Genomic DNA, 19201 nt, shown 5'->3' on the forward strand with positions numbered 1-19201 from the left:
AAAGTGATTTTCCTTTGCTTTTTTCCACTGATTGTCCTCATTCCAGATAATGTGCTGTAAGGACACAACACTTCTACAAAGCATGGTTGTCTGATTCATCCCTTTGCGTCATCTGTGTGTCCTTCAAAGTATGATTTAATGCCCTGATTAAAGTGATCAATGATGGTGCCCCTGTTGTAAACCTTGATTCCAATGATCTCACCATGAACATATTTATGCCAAAGTGTATGGTTCCATTAGTGCGCCCAGCAGCACACCGGAACACCTCTGTATTGAACATATTTTTCTCTTGAGAATGCGGCACCCTTAAAGGTTCATTTGGTTTCAAGTTCTCTGTTGGAGTGCTCCATTGAGTGTCAGTGGTATCCATTGAATCTTCTCCCATGTTTATTGTTCTATCTAGATTATAATCTCGCAAAAATAAAATTTTCCCTTGTGGGAACTTTCCAGTTTGTGCGTAAGGAGGAAGCAGGAGACGGTGAATCTGGAAACACAGGTAAAGTTCTATTAAGCCAAACCAAAAAACAAGCACATGCTTTCCAGCATCTTTTCAGCGAATCCCACGTCTGTGAGTGTGTATAGCTCTCCTCCCCGTCTCGCCCACTCAAACGCTCTTTAAACCCCTCTAGAGCTCTCACTGCAATGAGAAACAGGTGTTAAAAGTAATCACTGCCAGGTGATGATCCTTACTGCATCCCTCCACTACCTCACTCTCTGCCGAATGTCACTTGATCACGCCCCCACCTCCACATACCCCCACCAACCGACTCAGGCTGGGGACCGTCCGGCCTGCCCCCGACTCCCCCCCCCCCCATTTCTGGAGAGGAAATCCACGACAGCCATCTGCACCCCAGGCCTGTGGACCACCGTGGACTTAAAAGGTTGGAGTGCTAGATACCAACGGGTGATCCTCGTGTTGGCATCCTTCATTCGGTGGAGCCACTGGAGCAGGGTGTGGTCTGAACAGAGGGTGAAAGCAGATAGTAACTGAGGGTGAGGATGGCCCACTTGAGAGCCAGACACTCTTTTTCTATTGTGCTATACTTAGTCTCCCTCCCAGAGAGCTTTTGACTAATGGACAGCATGGGGCACTCCTTCCCCTGCACCATCTGGGATAATACTGCTACCAACCCCGTGTCTGACGCGTCCATCTGCAAAATAAAAGGGAGAGAAAGGTCAGGAGAGTGTTATAACATTTCACCACAAAGTGCAGCTTTCACCTGCGTAAAAGCCTTTTGGCATGACTCTGTCCACTGGACCGGATCTGGTGCTCCTTTTTTAGTGAGATCAGTCAGCGGGCTAGAGATGTCAGAATATTTAGGCACAAACCTCTGATAATAGCCAGCCAGCCCCAAGAACTGTCTCACCTCCTTTTTGGTCTTGGATCTTGGGCAGGCCACAATCGCTTGCCCACGACCCATGTGGATGTCCAGATACCGTACTTCCACCCTTCCAATTGTGCACTTTTTTGGGTGTGCTGTGAGTCCCGCCCGTCGCAGCAATCTCAGGAAAGCCATCAGATGCTCCATGTGCTGCTGCCAATCATTGCTGTAGATAATTATATCATCCAGATAGGCAGTGGCATAAGCGGAATACGGCCTGAGGACCCTGTCCATGAGTCGCCGAAACATAGCCGGAGCCCCAAACATACTGAACAGAAGTGTCAAAAATTGGTGTAAGCCAAACGGTGTAGAAAACGCAGTTTTCTCACGGGACATTGGAGTTAAGGGGATCTGTCAGTATCCCTTTGTCAAATCCAGTGTCGAATAAAAACGGGCCACACCAAACCGATCGAGCAGTTCATCAATGCAAGGCATCAGGTATGCATCAAATATAAACACCACATTGACTTTTCTATAATCCACACAGAACCGGACTGAGCCATCAATCTTCGGAACCAACACCACCGGTCTGGCCCAGTCACTGTGGGATTCTTCTATTACCCCCATATCCAATATGACCTTTAATTCTTCCCAAACCACTTTCTTTTGTGTTCGGGTAATCGATAGGGACAACTGCATACCACTACCCCTAGGGTCGTTTCGATGTGGTGCTCAATGTGTTCATGTTCGTAGAGTTCGTACGACGGGGAAGAGGCGAGAACACGTTGGAGAATTCTCCTTACAACCTGGCAATCTCCGTGACTTGTGACGGTGAGAGGTGGACTCCACAAGTGACCAGGGTGACTCAATTGGTAGCTTTTAAGTTAACTTTTGCCAAAGTCATGGGGACCGCCTCTCTCCATAGTTTCAGGAGACTGAGGTGGTAAATCTGACATGCTCTGCCTCTATCGATTCGTTTTACCTTATAATCGATTTCCCTGACTCGCTGTGTGACCTCAAAGGGCCCTTGCCACTTTGCGAGTAATATAGAGCTCGATGTAGGGAGTAATACAAGAACGTTATCTCCTGGTGCAAATTTCCGTAGCCAAGCACCCCTATTATACAGCCGGCTTTGACGTCCTTGAGCCTGGAGCAAATTAATTGCCCCAGTGTGTGGAGTTTTGCTCTCAGGTCAAGAACGTATTGAATTTTCGTTTTTGCTGTTTAAAGGTCCCTCCTCCCAATTTTCCTGTAGGATGTCAAGCATGCCGCCCAGTCGACGTCCGTAAAATAATTCAAATGGGGAGAACCCCCATAGAGGCTTGTGGGACCTGACGAACTTCAAATAATAGGGGTTTGAGCCACTTGTCCCAATTTCGAGCATCTTCGTGCACGAACTTACAAATCATATTCTTTAATGTCTGATTAAATCATTCGACCAAGCCATCCATTTGGGGGTGGTAAACACTGGTCTGAATCAATTTAATCCCCAATTATTTGTACAATTCGCTTAGTTTACGTGACATAAACGTCGTGCTCTGATCAGTGAGGATTTCTTTTGGAATCCCCACTCGGGAGATTATCCTGAAGAGTGCCTCCGCAACACTACGTGCTGAGATGTTGCGCAAAGGCACTGCTTCCGGATATCATGTTGTGTCGTCCACCAGAATCAACACAAAGCGATGCCTGCATGCCACCTGCTCTAATGGCCCGACAAGGTCCATGCCAATTCTTTTGAAGGGGACCACGATCAATGGAAGTAGGTGCAATGTCACTCTTGGGGTGGCCGGCAGATTCACCAGCTGACATTCATGGCATGCCGCACAACATCTGCGGACATCATCGCGAATACCCAGCCAATAGAAATGGGCCATTAGATGGTTCAGTGTTTTTCCCTGTCCTAAGTGACCTGCCATCAGATTATAATGAGCCATCTGGAATAACATTTCTCGACAGCTCTTCGGTATCAACAGCTGGATTGTATCTTCTTTTGTCTGAGGGTCCTGCATCACTAGATACAACCGGTCATTTATAATAGAAAAGTACGGATATGCGAGTGCAATGTCTGGCTGAAGTTCTTGACATCAATTACTCTCACTTGGTCAAAGGCGTGAATAAAAAAAGTCTTGTCTTGCATCTGTTCCAGAAGAAAATCCCCAGCAGGGGAAGCTGAGATTTCCCCCTCCCTTACTTCATCCTGATGCAGAGCTGATGTAGACAGCCCCGACTCTACCTCCCCAGCCAGCACATCACAAATCCCACACCGAGATGCTCTGTTACAGGACCCATCTGCACAATTTTCCTCAATAAAATAGTAAATACCGGCCAATTCGTGCCCAAAATTAGCGGATGGGTGAGGCAGAAACTAACCGCAGCCTTGACACTATACTTTTGTCCCTAAATTGAATTTTCACAGTCACTACAGGATAATTGTGGATATCCCCATGCACACACCTTACCTTAACCTTGTGACTAGCTCCAACAGCCTCATCTTGAACCAGGCATTGATGGATGGAGGTTTGGCTGCAACCTGAATCCACCAAGGCCTGGTATGTACCCCCCTTAATACTCATGGGTATGTGGTATGTCCCAGTTCGATCGGGGGTGGCCTGAGGCACGTTGGTGACCCGAACCAATGTCCCCACCTCCATCATCGCATTGGTCCCGGAAATACCTGGGCTCCCCCAGCTCCAACAGACCGGCCCAGGCTCTACACCCACGCCCGTGGCAGCGGGTCCACCAACCTGGGAGTGAGAGCAGAGGGGGCAGGGGAAACAGTATGGTAAGAAGGGGAAGGAGGGGAGACAAAAGAGAGAGAGAGATGGATCTCGGGGCTCGCCGGCTCCTGAATACGCAGCCATGTGGTCCTCTGCCAGCTGGATGGCCATTTGGAGCGACGCCGGGCAGTGGCACTGGACCCACTCTGCCGTCCCTCTCGGAAGTCAAGCAATAAACTGCTCCAGTACCACCAGGTCAATCACAGCTCCGACGTCGCGTTGCTCAGCCAGCAACCACCTGGGCGAAGGCAAACGGGTGGCCGTGCTTGGCAATGGTCAGCAAGCGGAAGCGTTGGCGCTGCTGATCGGGTGTCCGGCTGACCCATTGCAGGATGGCTTTCCTCAAGTATGCATACACCAGGAGGTTCTCCATTGATAACTGCTGCGCCACAAGTTAATACAGTGGTATTAACCGGACCACCCACTGGGACCTCGGCCATCCGCAGGCCCCCACCATCCACTCAAAGAGCTCCAGAAAGGCCTCCGGATTGTCTTGGAGGCCCATCTTGACTAGCGGAACATGGGGAGGAGCAGGGCGGTTGCGGGGTCCGGGGTCGCGGTGGCAGCACCCTCCTGGTGCAGCAAGCTCCGGAGCACCTGCCGGTCCTCTGGTTGGGCATGGAGGAGCACAGTAAACCGCTGCTCCTGTTCTGTGCGCAGCTCGAGGAGGGCCTGATGTTGTGTGTGGTGGATGCTGGCAAGGGTCTTGAAAACATCCTCCAGAGGTGAGGCATTCGTGGCGCCGTTCTTCCTTAATTCCCGGGTTTCAGCACCAGTGTAACAAAGTTCATAATGGGGTTGCAAGGAGGAAGTGGGAGAGGGCGAATCCAACTCAGACGGTATTTATTTTATAACACAAAATTCGCTTTTCAGCGCACACAGCTTAACATAGTTTCAGGGTGTGTGTGGTAACTCTCTTTCTCCCTCACTGGCATCCGGCTTGCTCTTAAATCCATCTCCAACTCTCACTGCAGTGACAAACAGTTGTTAGAGAAAATCATTGCCAGGTGATGATCCTTACCATTCTCATTTCTCACTCTCCATTCACAAGCCGGCGCTCAACCATGCCCCCACCGCCACACCTTCTTTAGGTCCTCGTACTCCAGAAGGTTGTCTGCAGGGAGTTGCTGTGCCGTGAGCTGGGCTTTTTTTGTTTTTATTTCTAGTTTTTTGTGTTTGTTCTGTTGTAACCTTGTCTTCATTTTCCACTGTTGTGTCTTGACAGGCCTCGGCATGCTGTTTGCGGGAATGTTCAGAAAGCTGATAATACCAATAGCCAGGCCATGCTTAACTCAAAGTTCCTGCAGACATTTGGTCTGTATGATAAGGAGGAGGGCAGGGCTGGGCCATGAGGTCACACACCCAGCCCTGAATTGGGCTAATCAGCTGGGAGGGGGTTAAAGACGAGCCGGAGGTGCCAGTTTGGGAGAGAGTCACACATGGCCACTGTGTGTGCGTGTGTACAACTATGTGTTTTATGTTGTTTTAAGTTGAGTTTGTGTCACTAAAGTTTATATTGATTGTTTAGCTGGTTCCCGCCGCCTCCTTGCCAGCCTTACCCCACTCACACTGGTGCCGAAACCCGGGAACCGATCGAGGAGATACATCGTCATGGAATCCTCACCACTGGGCAAAGTGATCAAGGCCCTCGCTGGCATCCAGCAGAACCAGTACCAAGCCCTCGTTGAGCTGCGGCTGGAGCAGGAACAGCATTTCTATTTCCTGCCCCAGGCCCAAGCGGAGGACCGACAGGCATTCCGGAGCCTGATCACCCACGAGGGGGTTGCTACTGCCCACCTTGACCATCCCACCGGTAACCCTAGTCAAAATGGGGCCTGCCGACAATCCCGAAGCCTACCTTGACCTCTTCGAGAAGACGGCCGAGGTGTGAAGATGGCCGCCTGACCAGTGGGTGACCTGATTGCTGCCACTACTCTTTGGGGAAGCGCAAGTTGCGGCCCAACAACTTCCATCAGCCAACCTCACGTCTTTGACGACCTGAAGAAAGCCATCGTGCAGCGGGTCGGCTGGAGCCCCAGACAGAGCTGTCAACACATCCGCTCCTTGAGGCACAGCAGTTCCGTGATGCCTGCCGGAAATGGTTGCTGGCTGAGGGACCCCGCTGCGCTCGAGACATCGTGGATCGGGTGGTACTGGATCAATTCATCTCCCAGCTTCCCTGTGTTATGGCCGAGTGGGTCTAGTGCCACCGTCCGGCATCGCTGGAGGAAACATTCCAGCTGGCCGAGGATTACATGACGGCGTTTCTGGGAAGCCGTGAACCGGAGTCTCTCTCCCAAACTGGTGCCTCCGGCTCGTCTTTATCCCCCTCCTGGCTGATTAGCTCGATTCAGGGCCGGGCGTGTGTCCTCACGGCCCCACCCCACCCTCCTCATCGTCACAGTCTGGGAACAAACTAGTTCCTTCCCAGATACATCTTTCTCATACAACTTGTCTTCATGTTTTTTATCCACTTCAATCACCTCAGTTAAACAGTAATGAACATGATCTCTTGATGAGGAAGTTCTGTCGTTTGACCCATTGTTGACATACTGAAAAAAAACTCAAATGAATAAAGATATTAAAATAATTGCCTGATTTCTACATTTCTAATTTTTCTAATATCATATTATGTTTTTGATTTTAATTTAATTAATTGCACAAGCTGAATTAGCATCATGCTATAAACTAAAATCATCAAGGTTGCTTCTAAGATCAAAATAGAAATCATTGTCTGTTAAGTTGTTTAAGTCTCTATTTTGCCACAATGACAGCATGATGCACAGCATGAAACATATAAATAACTGCCTTTCAGTCATATTCATTTGTTCTCTCAGTTACCATTTCTGAAATGGCTCGTGCAATTAAATTTTTCAGCGCCACCACCTTTATTTTGCATATGATGGAGGCATGCCTGTAAATTGAATATTCGTTTAAGGAAGCATGCAAAAATAGCCAAGACGAGCTATTTTACACATCTGAAAGACACAATCCTCAGAAACCTACATTAGTAGATCAACTTTTTGCATGTGCTATCAAGTTTGCATGTGTTTTTCTACATGTTTCATGTATATGTTCTGAGTCAGTTCTTCACACCTGTTTATTGTCAGTAAATCAACTGAAGGCTAATATCCTGTGTCTGTGGGGGTTTCCTTTAAAGCTTTCTTTTAAGCTTCTGGTGTAAAACAAAAAAAGAAAGAATACAAAATACAAAAAGAGGAAGATCATTTTTTAAAAGTTTATGGTCCCTGGCACAGTCCTTACAATCCTGTTAATGTAGATAATTTGATGTAAATAAAATATGAACTGTCTGACAGAACAATATTAAATAGTTGTGCATAAATGTGTGCTTATTTGTGCTATTGTGTCAATGGGTGCATGCTTATTTTACATATGTTCATTTTCTAATGCAGGTAAATGAACATCTTAGAAACCTTTTGGCCCAAGAACAGAGAATTAAAGATACAGGAGAACTCTGCACAGTTCAAAAGGTGAGGTGATATTTATTACAATCTTGAGCCTGCCACATTGAATGATTGCCGGATGGTGGCACTAGACCCACTCGGCCATAACACAGGGAAGCTGGGAGATGAATGAATGAATGCAAGTTTTTTTTGTAGTACAAAAGGGTTAGGGTTACCCTGTTAATTTGAAAATATTTTATGACTCTTCAGGGTTTAAGAAGTTTTGAGGAAATGGAAATGCTAAAATTATATTTCATTGTACAATGTAATGTAAATTATTTGTCTGGTTTAAACAACACACCTGAACAAATCTTATGCAAGGCACCTTGTTGCACAGACAGATGACACTAAATTTATGCCCAAAAAAAAGTGTTGTGCAGCAAACTTACTGGAAAGATGGTACAAGGCTACATAATATATTTAGTCAATTTCTAATTTGTCTTGAGGAAAAGTGTTATGCATATCCTTATAGTACAGCTGAATCAGCATGGATGTTTGGGGCAATCTACCAAAGTTTCCCCCAAACATTCACTCCATAGTTTCATTAAAGCATTTTAAAGGCATTTCATAAATAGATTTAATATTTCATTTGCAATGTTTCTGAAATGCAATGTAATATTTAAAAAAATATATAATATTTTAAGAAATTCCAGGATATGAATGAGAAATTATTTTGAAAATGCAGCGACAGTCTATGCATAAGTATGTTATTCTACATTGGACAAATATGAAACTTGAAATGTACTTACAGTGTGAGTCTTTTATTTGGGCTTTTTGTCTTTATGGGTTCTGTTTTTCAGCTTGTCGTTACTGAAATACAGTCACAGTGAAAGCACTGTATTGAGGAACACATAGGCTACATCTAAAAATGCACAGTGCCTGTGAACTATGTACACCAAAGTCCACTGAGCAGATCGGCTCTTCAGATTATCAATTTGTGCCAGTATATAAACAATACCTTAACAAATGAATTGAAAACAAAAACATACAAACATCAACAAGCCTTTTTGGAATTTAAAGCTTTTATCTGACATTCCATAATTATATTTTAGATATCTACAATTGTATTTTGACAAGTCACAATTATAATTTGACTAGTCAGAATGATAATTTGAGATATATGCAATTATAATATCACTAGTAAGAAAGATCATTCAAGGTATCTGTAAATACATTTTGTATACATCTATACACCTAGTCGAAATTCCATTTGAGATATCTACATAACGTCACAGACACGGACAGATTTCGTCAACAGACACGTCACACATTTCGTCAACAGACACATCACACATACACAAAGATAATAAGAGATATCTGTAATTCAGTTCTGACTAGTAAAAATTATATTTTCAGACATATAAATTGCACATACCCTTAGTCAATCTGTGGCGTTGACGTGATGTGCAATAACTCTTCATGAAGCTCTGCCTCCTTACTTCCTGTTGCTAACCGGTAGCGTAGTGCTAATCAAAGAGCTGTGAAAGTAAGTAGCCCACTGTTGCTGCTATTGCTACTGGATTAACAGGATGCTTGACAACATTTTAAACAATATAGATGCATTTATATATGTTAACATGTCTCCAGTTTACCATGTGTAGCAAAGTGATTGTTAAAAGTGTACATGTTTAATAAAGACAGACAACCACAAAGTGATCTTTTGAATGTATTATGCAATCTATAGAAGATGTATGCAATATGAGAAATTGGGCAAATAAATGCATGATAGAGAGGTTTACTGCTTCAGAATTAAGGCACCCACGATTCCTAACCATTTAAACAGTTGAAAATGACAGTCAATTAAAAAGATAGTCTCATTCTTTCATTTCAGAATCGTAGATAGCTATTAATTAATGATTGTACTATACTATAATTACTATAACTCCTATATTCTGAATTAATACATATATGAAATACAGTAATATGTAGTTCATGCTTTTGTATTATTTGCCAATATGGGTTTATCCATGGCATTAATGTTATAGACCACATGATGGCAGTGTGTAACAGCTAGAGTGGTGTACTGCAGTGTTGTGATGAGACACAGTTCAATAAAATTCCCTCCTAATAATTAACCCTCTGGGGTCTGAGGGTGTTTTGGGCCCTGGAGAAGTTTTGACATGCCTTGACATTTGTGCTTTTTTCAGTTGCTTAAAAACATATTAATGGCTAAAGTCTGATAACATTGTATTCAGCACAAACTGGGCTACAATAATATGTGAACAACATGTATGTTGAAAATAACGTTGAAAATAACGTTTATGCGTGGTTTTTGAAAAAACAAAAATTTTAAGTCACTGAAATAAGGCCATATATCACATACTAAACATTTGTTCACAAGACTTTTGAGAACTGGATCTTGTAGCCTAGAGTTTTTGCTACAAAAATGATGTGAAAACCATCCTGATCACACATTCAGACAAAACAATATAGTTATTTAACTTTTGTAATTCACTTTTAGTGTTAGAAAGGCCATATGCGAGGAGGCGTGGATGATCATGTATATTGATGTGATTCACACCTGAGGAGACAAAGACCCCTCCCCTGAGAGAGAATGAATGTGAGGAGACTTAATGATTGAATGTGTTGTTTGTAGCTTATTCACAAAATCAAGTTTAAATTAAAAGAAGTAATCTGACTATACATTTTCTTTACATAAAGACTTTACTTAAAAACTTTAGACCTACACTACTGTTTAAGAGTTTTTAGATCTGTAAGATTTTTTAATGTTTTTAAAAGAAGTCTCTTCTGCTCACCAAAGCTGCATTTATTTGATCCAAAATACAGCAAAAACAGTGATATTGTGAAATATTTTTACAATTTAAAATAACTTTTCTATTTGAAAATATTGTAAAATGCAATTTATTCCTGTGATCAAAGCTGAATTTTCAGCATCATTACTGCAGTCTTCAGTGTCACATGATCCTTCAGAAATCTTTCTAATATGCAGATTTTCTAATATGGGCATATTTACAGCACATTTTACACATTTACACCCGAACAGATATTTGCAAGCACAAGCTTTGTTGATGATAATGAGGCAGCATAAACACTAGTTAAAATATAATCTAAACATGCATATTATTTTTATATCATATTACATATCATATTGATATCATACAGCATACAATGTAAATACCTGCTTTTGCCGAAACAATATTTAAATGTAACTAAAACTTGCCTATTAAGACATATTTCAAATTTCAATACTCTGAATCCTGGTTGGCAAGTCTGGAAATAGTCCAACTAGTAAAATATGTATATGTTTATATAAAATAACATGTCAACTAATATGTAAGTAAAACTAAATGACTTACTCATCTGAAATTGTATCCTTGGGTGGATCAAGTCGCTCTTCAAAATGCAAACGTTCATTGTCGGATTCCCTCTCATCTTTTGAGGAAAACGTGAACTCTTTGTCACTATCCAGGAGCTTCCTCCCCTGTGTAGCATGCCATCTTCCAAACGCGCAAAAAAGTGAATGAACTTGATGCTTTTTAAGGCATTGTTGGGGGCGTTAACCATTTGCATTGATCGCCTCAATACATTACTGTATGAATAGTGCGCTCTGCTGGTGGGTGTGATCACATTAGCGATATTAAGCTGAGCCAGGAGAAACTGTACATCGCTTTGTTTCATACAGATTACATTGCAGGAGAATATTTGTTTTAAATATGAATTATTTTATTTAAAAGTAGACATATTAAGCTTTCTTTAGACATATGTTTCATGTTTGTGTGATAAATATTCGCAGAGTTTCAGTTCATTTTTGTGACGTGTTTCAGAAAGATGCTCGTGGAGACAGAGACGGCTTAAAGCGCACCCTGTTATTTTCTTTATTTTACAAAAGCACAAGTTTTGTTGTTATTGTGAGTGTACACAAATAAAAGCAGACCCTTTATAGTCTCTAATGATGTCTTACACTTATCTGTATGCCCAAAAATGATGGAGTATTTTAAGTTGTTTCCGCTGTTATGAGGAAAAAATCCAGCAGGACGCGCCGGCACGTCCGTCGACCCCAGAGGGTTAATTGCAAACCCACTGTAGACTTGCAATGTGCAATGTACAAAATGTAGGGGTCCCTTCTGATTTTATTTGAGTTTATTTGGGAATGAGGGCTGATACATCAACATTGTTCATTATTATTTTATTTTTATTTATTTTATTTATTTTCAAATCAAATCAAATCACTTTTATTATCACACAACCATATACACAAGTGCAATAGTGGGTGAAAGTCTTCGGTACAGTTCTGAGCAACATAGCAGTCATGACAGTGATGAGACATATACCAATTTACAATAAACAGATTTACACATCACAATTTACATATCTAATATACACATAATTACACACAACACAATATACAAATATTAATATACAATGTACAGTATACAATACACACAATATAGAATACACATACACACAATATAGAATACACATTATACAATAAAAATAGTATATATAGTATATGTATATAAAATATACATTAGATTGTATTGTACTGTATTGACAGTAATATTCTGTAAAAAAAAAAAAAAAAAAAAAAAAACATACTTGGCTAACATTCAATGATCCATTCTTTATCAGACAAAATGACAGACATCAACCATTTCCTGGGTTGGATTGGTTTTTGAAAATGTTAAGGCAGGACATAGCAAAGAGGCAATTTGCATACACAATTTTGATATCTGTAAAGTAATTTGAACTAGTAAGAATGTTGATTCAAGATGTCTCAATTAAAATTCTTCCTAGTTAATATGCTAATTGCAGAAATCTCTAAAGAAAGATCTTCCTGGTCAATAATCGAATTGAGATATCTATAAATACATGATAGATATCTTTAAGTGAGATTTGACTAGTAATAATTCAAATTAAAGATATCTCTTATTAAATACTGTCTAATCATAAATCCAATTCAAGATATCCGCAATGGTATTTTGACTAGTACTGTCTTAGTTTCAGAAATAAAAAAAATGCATTTTGGATACCTTTAATTATAAGTAATTAAAGATATCTGAAATTTGAATTTTGACTTGTCAAAAACAAATGAGAGATACAGTATATACAATTTATAAATTTATAAAACTTCCTAGTGATAATTCAGTTAGAGAAATCTCTAATTACAAGGTTCCTAGGAAGAATACAATTAGAGATATGATTGTAGATATCTTTAATCACAATTTCCACTAGTAAAAACTAGTGTTTCAATGTAAGCCAATGGAAATATGTGACTAGTCAAAATAGCATTGTAGATATCTTCAATGTATATTATGACTAGCCAATACAGCATTGTAGATATCTTCAGTGTGTATTTTGACTAGTCAAAATTGCATATCAAGGATGACTAGTCAAAACTGAATTATGACTAGTCATGCATTTAATGATAAATCGGCTTGCCATACACAACTGTCCCTATGTGATGCAATATAATGTGGGAGTCAGTCCTAACCATAATGGATGGAAGGATGTTTGTGTCAGCCAGGGTTGGGAGGGTTACTTTTTAAATGTAATCCGTTACAGATAGTTATTATAAGGATTTACCAAATGAAAATTGCTGTTTTACTCACTCGGACATCAGATTATTGGAATGATATTTTATATTGTTTTGAAATTGTTTTGGACGTGTGGAACGGCACTTGGTCTGTGCTCTGTGCAAGTTTCTATTGTAAACAATGATGCGCTTCCTGCCTCCTCCTCCACGTGACGCGTGACCTTACCAACGAGCTTACGTCATCCCTCTCATGAGCGCGCATCACAGAGATGTACAGAAGCTAACATTTGTAAAAAAAGTTGTTAAAAAGTACACTACCGGTCAAAAGTTTTGAAACACTTTACCGAAATGTTTCCCATGATCGTAAAAATCTTTTGATCTGAGGGCATATGCTTAAATGTTTGAAATAGTTTTGTAGACAAAAATATAATTGTGCCACCATATTAATTTATTTCATTATAAATCCAAAATTTTATTAAAAAAAAAAGTTTATGAAATTGATGACTTGGACCAAATAATAAAGAAAAGCAGCCACTAAGTGCCCAACATATAGATGGGAACTCCTTCAATACTGTTTAAAAAGCATCCCAGGGTGATACCTCAAGAAGTTGGTTGAGAAAATGTCAAGAGTACATTTCTGCAAATTCTAGGCAAAGGGTGACTACTTTGAAGATGCTAAAATATAAAACAGTTTTGATTTATTTTGGATTTTGTTTAGTCACAACATAATTCCCATAGTTCCATTTATGTTATTCCATAGTTTTGATGACTTTACTATTATTCTAAAATGTGAAAATATATATATATATATATATATATATATATATATATATATATATATATATATATATATATATAATAAAGAATGAGTAAGTGTTTCAAAACTTTTGACTGGTAGTGTATATAAGTATTGTTTTGTTTCTCAAAATAATCAATCGTTTGCGTTCAGAAGAAATTTATTTGTGTGGATTATTTTAATGCACTCTAAATATGCATTTTGGACCATCAAAAAATGGAGTACATTCACTTGCATTGTTTAGAGGAGGAGGCCTGAAATGAAATCCTAAAAGTCTTAAATTCTGTTTTGATGAAGAAACTCAGATACATCTTGGATGGCCTGAGGGTGAGTAAATTATCAGCAAATTTTCACTTTTGGGTGAACTATTCCTTTAACAATAAATGTAATCAGTAATATAATCCAATTACAGCAATATGAAAGTAATGTAATCAGATTGCATGTCATTGCTTTTGGATTACCACAAGGGCACAGATGTAAATAAAGTCAAGATAAAATCAGTATGATCTCAAAAACTTTCAATTATGCCTTGAATGCAAGCAGAACATGTGTGAGTAATATTATGAGTACTATTGTAGCTGTTATTATATCTAAGGAAGAGAAACATGTACACTGCACCCTACCAAGAAAACAGAAAATGAGCTGTTAATGTTGAACAACTCAGTATTTTTTAACAAATCAGGTGAGTTCTTTGTCTGCTACAGAAAAAGAAGATTTCTCATAAAGCAGATATAATCAGAACAGATGCACTGAATTATGTCTTGGTTAACATTAAACTAAATCTGACAGGATATACCTCAGATTCAAAAACACTGCAAAGTATAATTCTACCATGCGTTGCAGTTAGTGTGTATAGGCAATTGTAATTTGCACTATTCTTTAACTTCAGACTGTATTCAATAGGTAGATCACACGTTATCATCCTCATCATCATTAGTATTGTTATAATTAAATGCTGGAGAGTGTCTTTCCTCTGCTGCTCATGATCCAAAATCAAACATCACCAGCTAACAGTTTATGGCTGATTTCAGAATCAGAATCAGAATCAGCTTTATTGCCAAGTATGCTTACACATACAAGGAATTTGTCTTGGTGACAGGAGCTTTCAGTGTACAACCATACAAAAACAATACAAAAACAGCAGCAAGACATAGATAATAATAAAAAATAAAAAATAATTATACACATACATACAGACACACACATACATACATACACACATACACATGGGTAGTGCAAATCTAATACAATCTGTTATGTACAGTGCAAATACAAATCTGTTATGTACAGTGCAAATATTTTTATTTTTATTTTATTTTTTTATTTTTATTTAGAGGAATGAAATGGCAGAAGAGGTTGGGTGAGTTGGATAAATATAAGAAAGACTAAACTGTGTATGGCACATAGTTATTGCTCAATGGGGCAGTTTAACTATTCATGAGATGGATAGCCTGAGGGAAAAAACTGTTCTTGTGCCTGACGGTTCTGGTGCTCAGATCTCTGAAGTGTCGGTCAGAAGGCAACAATTCAAAAAGGTAGTGGGCAGGATGAGTGGGGTCCAGAATAATTTTTCCAGCCTATTTCCTCTAGAAGTGTATAGTTCTTGAAGGGGGGGCAGGGGGCAACCAATAATCCTCTCAGCAGTCCGAACTGTCCTTTGTAGTCTTCTGATTTCGTAACTGAACCAAACCAGACAGTTATTGAAGTGCAGAGGACAGACTCAATGACTGCAGAGTAGAACTGCATCAGCAGCGCCTGTGGCAGGTTGAATTTCCTCAGCTGGCAAAGGAAGTACAACCTCTGCTGGGCCTTTTTCACAATGGAGTCAATGTGGGTCTCCCACTTCAGGTCCTGTGAGATGGTAGTGCCCAGGAACCTGAATGACTCCACTGCTGCCACAGTGCTGTTTAGAATGGTGAGGGGGGTCAGTGTTGGGGTGTTTCTCCTAAAGTCCACAATGATCTCCACCATTTTGAGCGTGTTCAGCTCAAGGTTGTTTTGACTGCACCAGACAGCCAGCTGTTCAACCTCCCTTCTGTATGCAGACTCATCGTCATCTCAGATGAGGCCGATGACAGTGGTGTCGTCTGCAAACTTCAGGAGCTTGACAGAGGGGTCCTTGGCGATGCAGTCATTGGTGTTGAGGGAGAAGAGTAGTGGGGAGAGCACACATCCCTGGGGGGCACCAGTGCTGATTGTACAGGTGCTGGAAGTGAGTTTCCCCTGTCTCACAAGCTGCTGCCTGTCCGTCAGAAAGCTGGTAATCCACTGACAGATAGACATGGGAACAGAGAGTTGATGTAATTTATTCTGAAGTATATCTGGGATGATGGTGTTGAAAGCCGAACTGAAGTCCACAAAAAGGATCCTTGCATATGTCCCTGGTCTGTCCAGATGTTGCAGGATTTGATGCAATCCTATGTTGACTGCATCATCCACAGACCTGTTTGCTCGATAAGCAAATTAAAGAATTTGAATTTGATCAACTTAAAACACATTTTCAATTAATTTGGTATTTATGTGTAAAATTTGGATTTGTTAATAATGATCAGGGATGCAAAATCATAAGAGGTGAAAAAGGAGAGAAAGTCAGCAAGTTTTAAATTTTTTCAGTTGATTTTTCAGTTGTTGTATTCAGAACTTTTTTTCTTAAATGATTAAGGTTTAAGTACTGTTCACCTGGTGGAAGACTAATTTTTTCAGTTTCAATACGGAACAGAACAACATACAGCACGTCCTAGCTAATATAGTACACTTTGCATTTGCAACCATGCAAACCAGCCAGGGGATTTCTATGCCGTACCAGCAATGATGCGCAAATCGTGTCAGTATTGGCAGCTATTCCTGCTCCCGCCAAATTCATTTTAACATATTTTAATATTAACAAATTTTAGCTAACCTAGCTAATGTGATTTCTGTGTGGCTTTTATTACCTTCAATTTCTCAGGTCCTTGGATAATGAGAGCATCTTCACAGCTGGAATGCATAAATTCCACTGAACTTTAATGTTGCTTCGTTTTTCTCTTTTAAAGAGCGAATAATGCATGTGCTTCCGTGGTCATCGTGATGAAGCAGCTGTTTGCCTCGAGAGCAGAGTGCTGATGTGAGACAGGTGTTATTTGCACATGCAACAGTAGGAGGTGCTCCTGACTCAAGTGAGTCATGAGAGAGAACCCGAAGAGAACGTGCATCTAAACCATATCTCACTAAACAAACAGCTGTCTGTATCACTTTGTCAGGAAAATTCACTATTTCTTTTGTCAGAAATTAAAATTTGTAATCCTGACAGTAATCCCATTTTTTTTATGTAACTGTAATCTGATTACGATGGTTTTTAATGTAACTGTAACGGATTACAATTACCTAATTGTTGTATCTTAATTACCTAACACCATTACAAGTAGTCCGTTACTCCCCAAGCCTGGTGTCAGCTAGGTCTAGAAGACAAACAGAGAGAGGCCACTCCCCTGTTTTGGCTTGGCTTCACTCTGGCCCGGTGGCCTCTAGTGTGCAGGTTGGGTTCCCTGTCCAGCACGTGCGTTGATACATTGATACAGTACTCGTACTGTTTATAAAAAGAAGAGTGGTGGTGATGATAGCAGTGCTACAGCAACAAAGTCAAAAGAAAATTACCCCCAGGTGACAACATTTAGTCCATAAAAGTGATAAATAATCCACAGCAAGAGATCAGAACACACACGTGGCAGTCGCATGGCCTAGGCTGTGTTCCACTTCAAATTTTTACACCTTTCCCGCACTAACTTCCCTCCGTCTTGTGGACTGGGATGTACGTCGTTGCTTACGCTACGTGAGTGCCCACTACTGGAGGAACCCATGCAATGTGTTTAACTGGAACACCCTAAACCCTTGATCACTTGGAGCACGTTTAGGGCTGATGTCAATTTGTGGAATTATTAGTGAGATTTGCACCTGAGAAAACAACATTTTCTGAGATTAATGCAAACACAGATTCAGGTAAAGGTTAGTTGTAATTTCAGAGGTTTATATATAAATCTTATATGTTAACAAATATTTTTTCATTGGAATTAATTGTTATAAAGGATTAATCAAGCTTTACAAAAATGAAAATGGTCACATAACAATGAACACATAGGCTATAACTGTGTGATAAACAGTTAGTGCTATGCTGTTAAATTTCAATATAACTTTTAAACTGCTTAATTGACCTAACTTCAGTTCCATCATACATTAGAGCTTAAAGATTATGATGATAATTAAATTATTTTAATTGAAACTTAATCTTGATGAAAATGTGAGAAGAAAAAAATGATAGGCTACGGAAAGACATTAACATTGAACTAGCAATGTTTTCAAAAAGAACAATCAAGAAGGAAAGTATTAAAATAATCCGGGCATATTGTTGGGGATATCCCCGCTTGAGCTGCGTGAATTGAGATGAAAATTAATAACAGTCCCTAAAATGATTAATAACACCATAGCTTCTAAAAAGATAATACAAATGCTAGCTAATATACTTTTTACAGTATATGTTATTATTTCAGAGTGAAGGTTTTCATGAGAACAGTTATATATGTTATTTATTTAATGATCATAAATCTAAATCTTTTCATAGAAATGTTTCAATAAATGTTTTTCGAAATGAATGAATAATTGGTGGTTGAAGTCAATTCAGTCATGAATGCTGCATCATAATTGACATATGGGGTTATCCTCACAGGCATAGCCAATCTCTGAAACTCTTTAAAATCTTGCCAATTTTAATATACGCCCGCATGTCAGCGGTGCAGAGCGCTATCTCTTCAGAATTTTCTCCTTCAGGGTGCCGATAATCTCTTTCTCTTTCTCTGCACGAAAATTGAATTTGTCTCTACTAGAATCGCCGTCAAGATCTGCACGTCTCACAGTGGGTGGATCAGAGTTTTCTTCTACCCCCTGTGGTGCTCCAGTGGTCGCTGATTACTATATTCACAGTTGAACGGCAGTGTGTGGAATTTCCCTGTTGTGGGACAGCGGGCAGATGAGACATCTTCGCAGTTTTCACCGCTTCACAATGAACGGATTATTCTGCAGCCTTTGGGCCTCAAAGGAAAGTATCCTTTGAATTATTGGGTTGTATTGGATTTTCTGTAAGCTTGTAACATTAACAAGAGTTACAGCCTGATTGTGTTTGAATGTGTATTTGTATACTGTGCACAATCGTAAAAGAGCCATTTGCTTAACAACGTCTTTATAAAGATGGTGTTTTGAAAATGTGTCCACAAGCACATGAAAACCCTCTGTCTGGTGGGCACGTTCGCTGTTTTACATACAACGGCGCTCGTTGAGGCTGATTGTGTTCACTGTGAATGCATAAATCTCACAAGACG

General features: G+C 40.1%; 1 protein-coding gene across 3 annotated transcripts in view; it reads left to right on the forward strand.

Moving 5' to 3' along the window:
- LOC127440353 (calmodulin-regulated spectrin-associated protein 2-like) overlaps positions 1–19201 on the forward strand; it is an 84518-nt gene that overhangs the window by 36427 nt on the left and 28890 nt on the right. For all 3 annotated transcript variants that reach the window (XM_051696894.1, XM_051696892.1, XM_051696893.1), the window contains exon 4: positions 7513–7590. In XM_051696894.1, coding sequence (XP_051552854.1) covers positions 7513–7590 — 78 coding nt within the window. The remainder of the gene's footprint in view (positions 1–7512; positions 7591–19201) is intronic.

The sequence above is a fragment of the Myxocyprinus asiaticus genome, chromosome 5 (genome assembly GCF_019703515.2).
Source record: "Myxocyprinus asiaticus isolate MX2 ecotype Aquarium Trade chromosome 5, UBuf_Myxa_2, whole genome shotgun sequence".
Taxonomy (NCBI): domain Eukaryota; kingdom Metazoa; phylum Chordata; class Actinopteri; order Cypriniformes; family Catostomidae; genus Myxocyprinus; species Myxocyprinus asiaticus.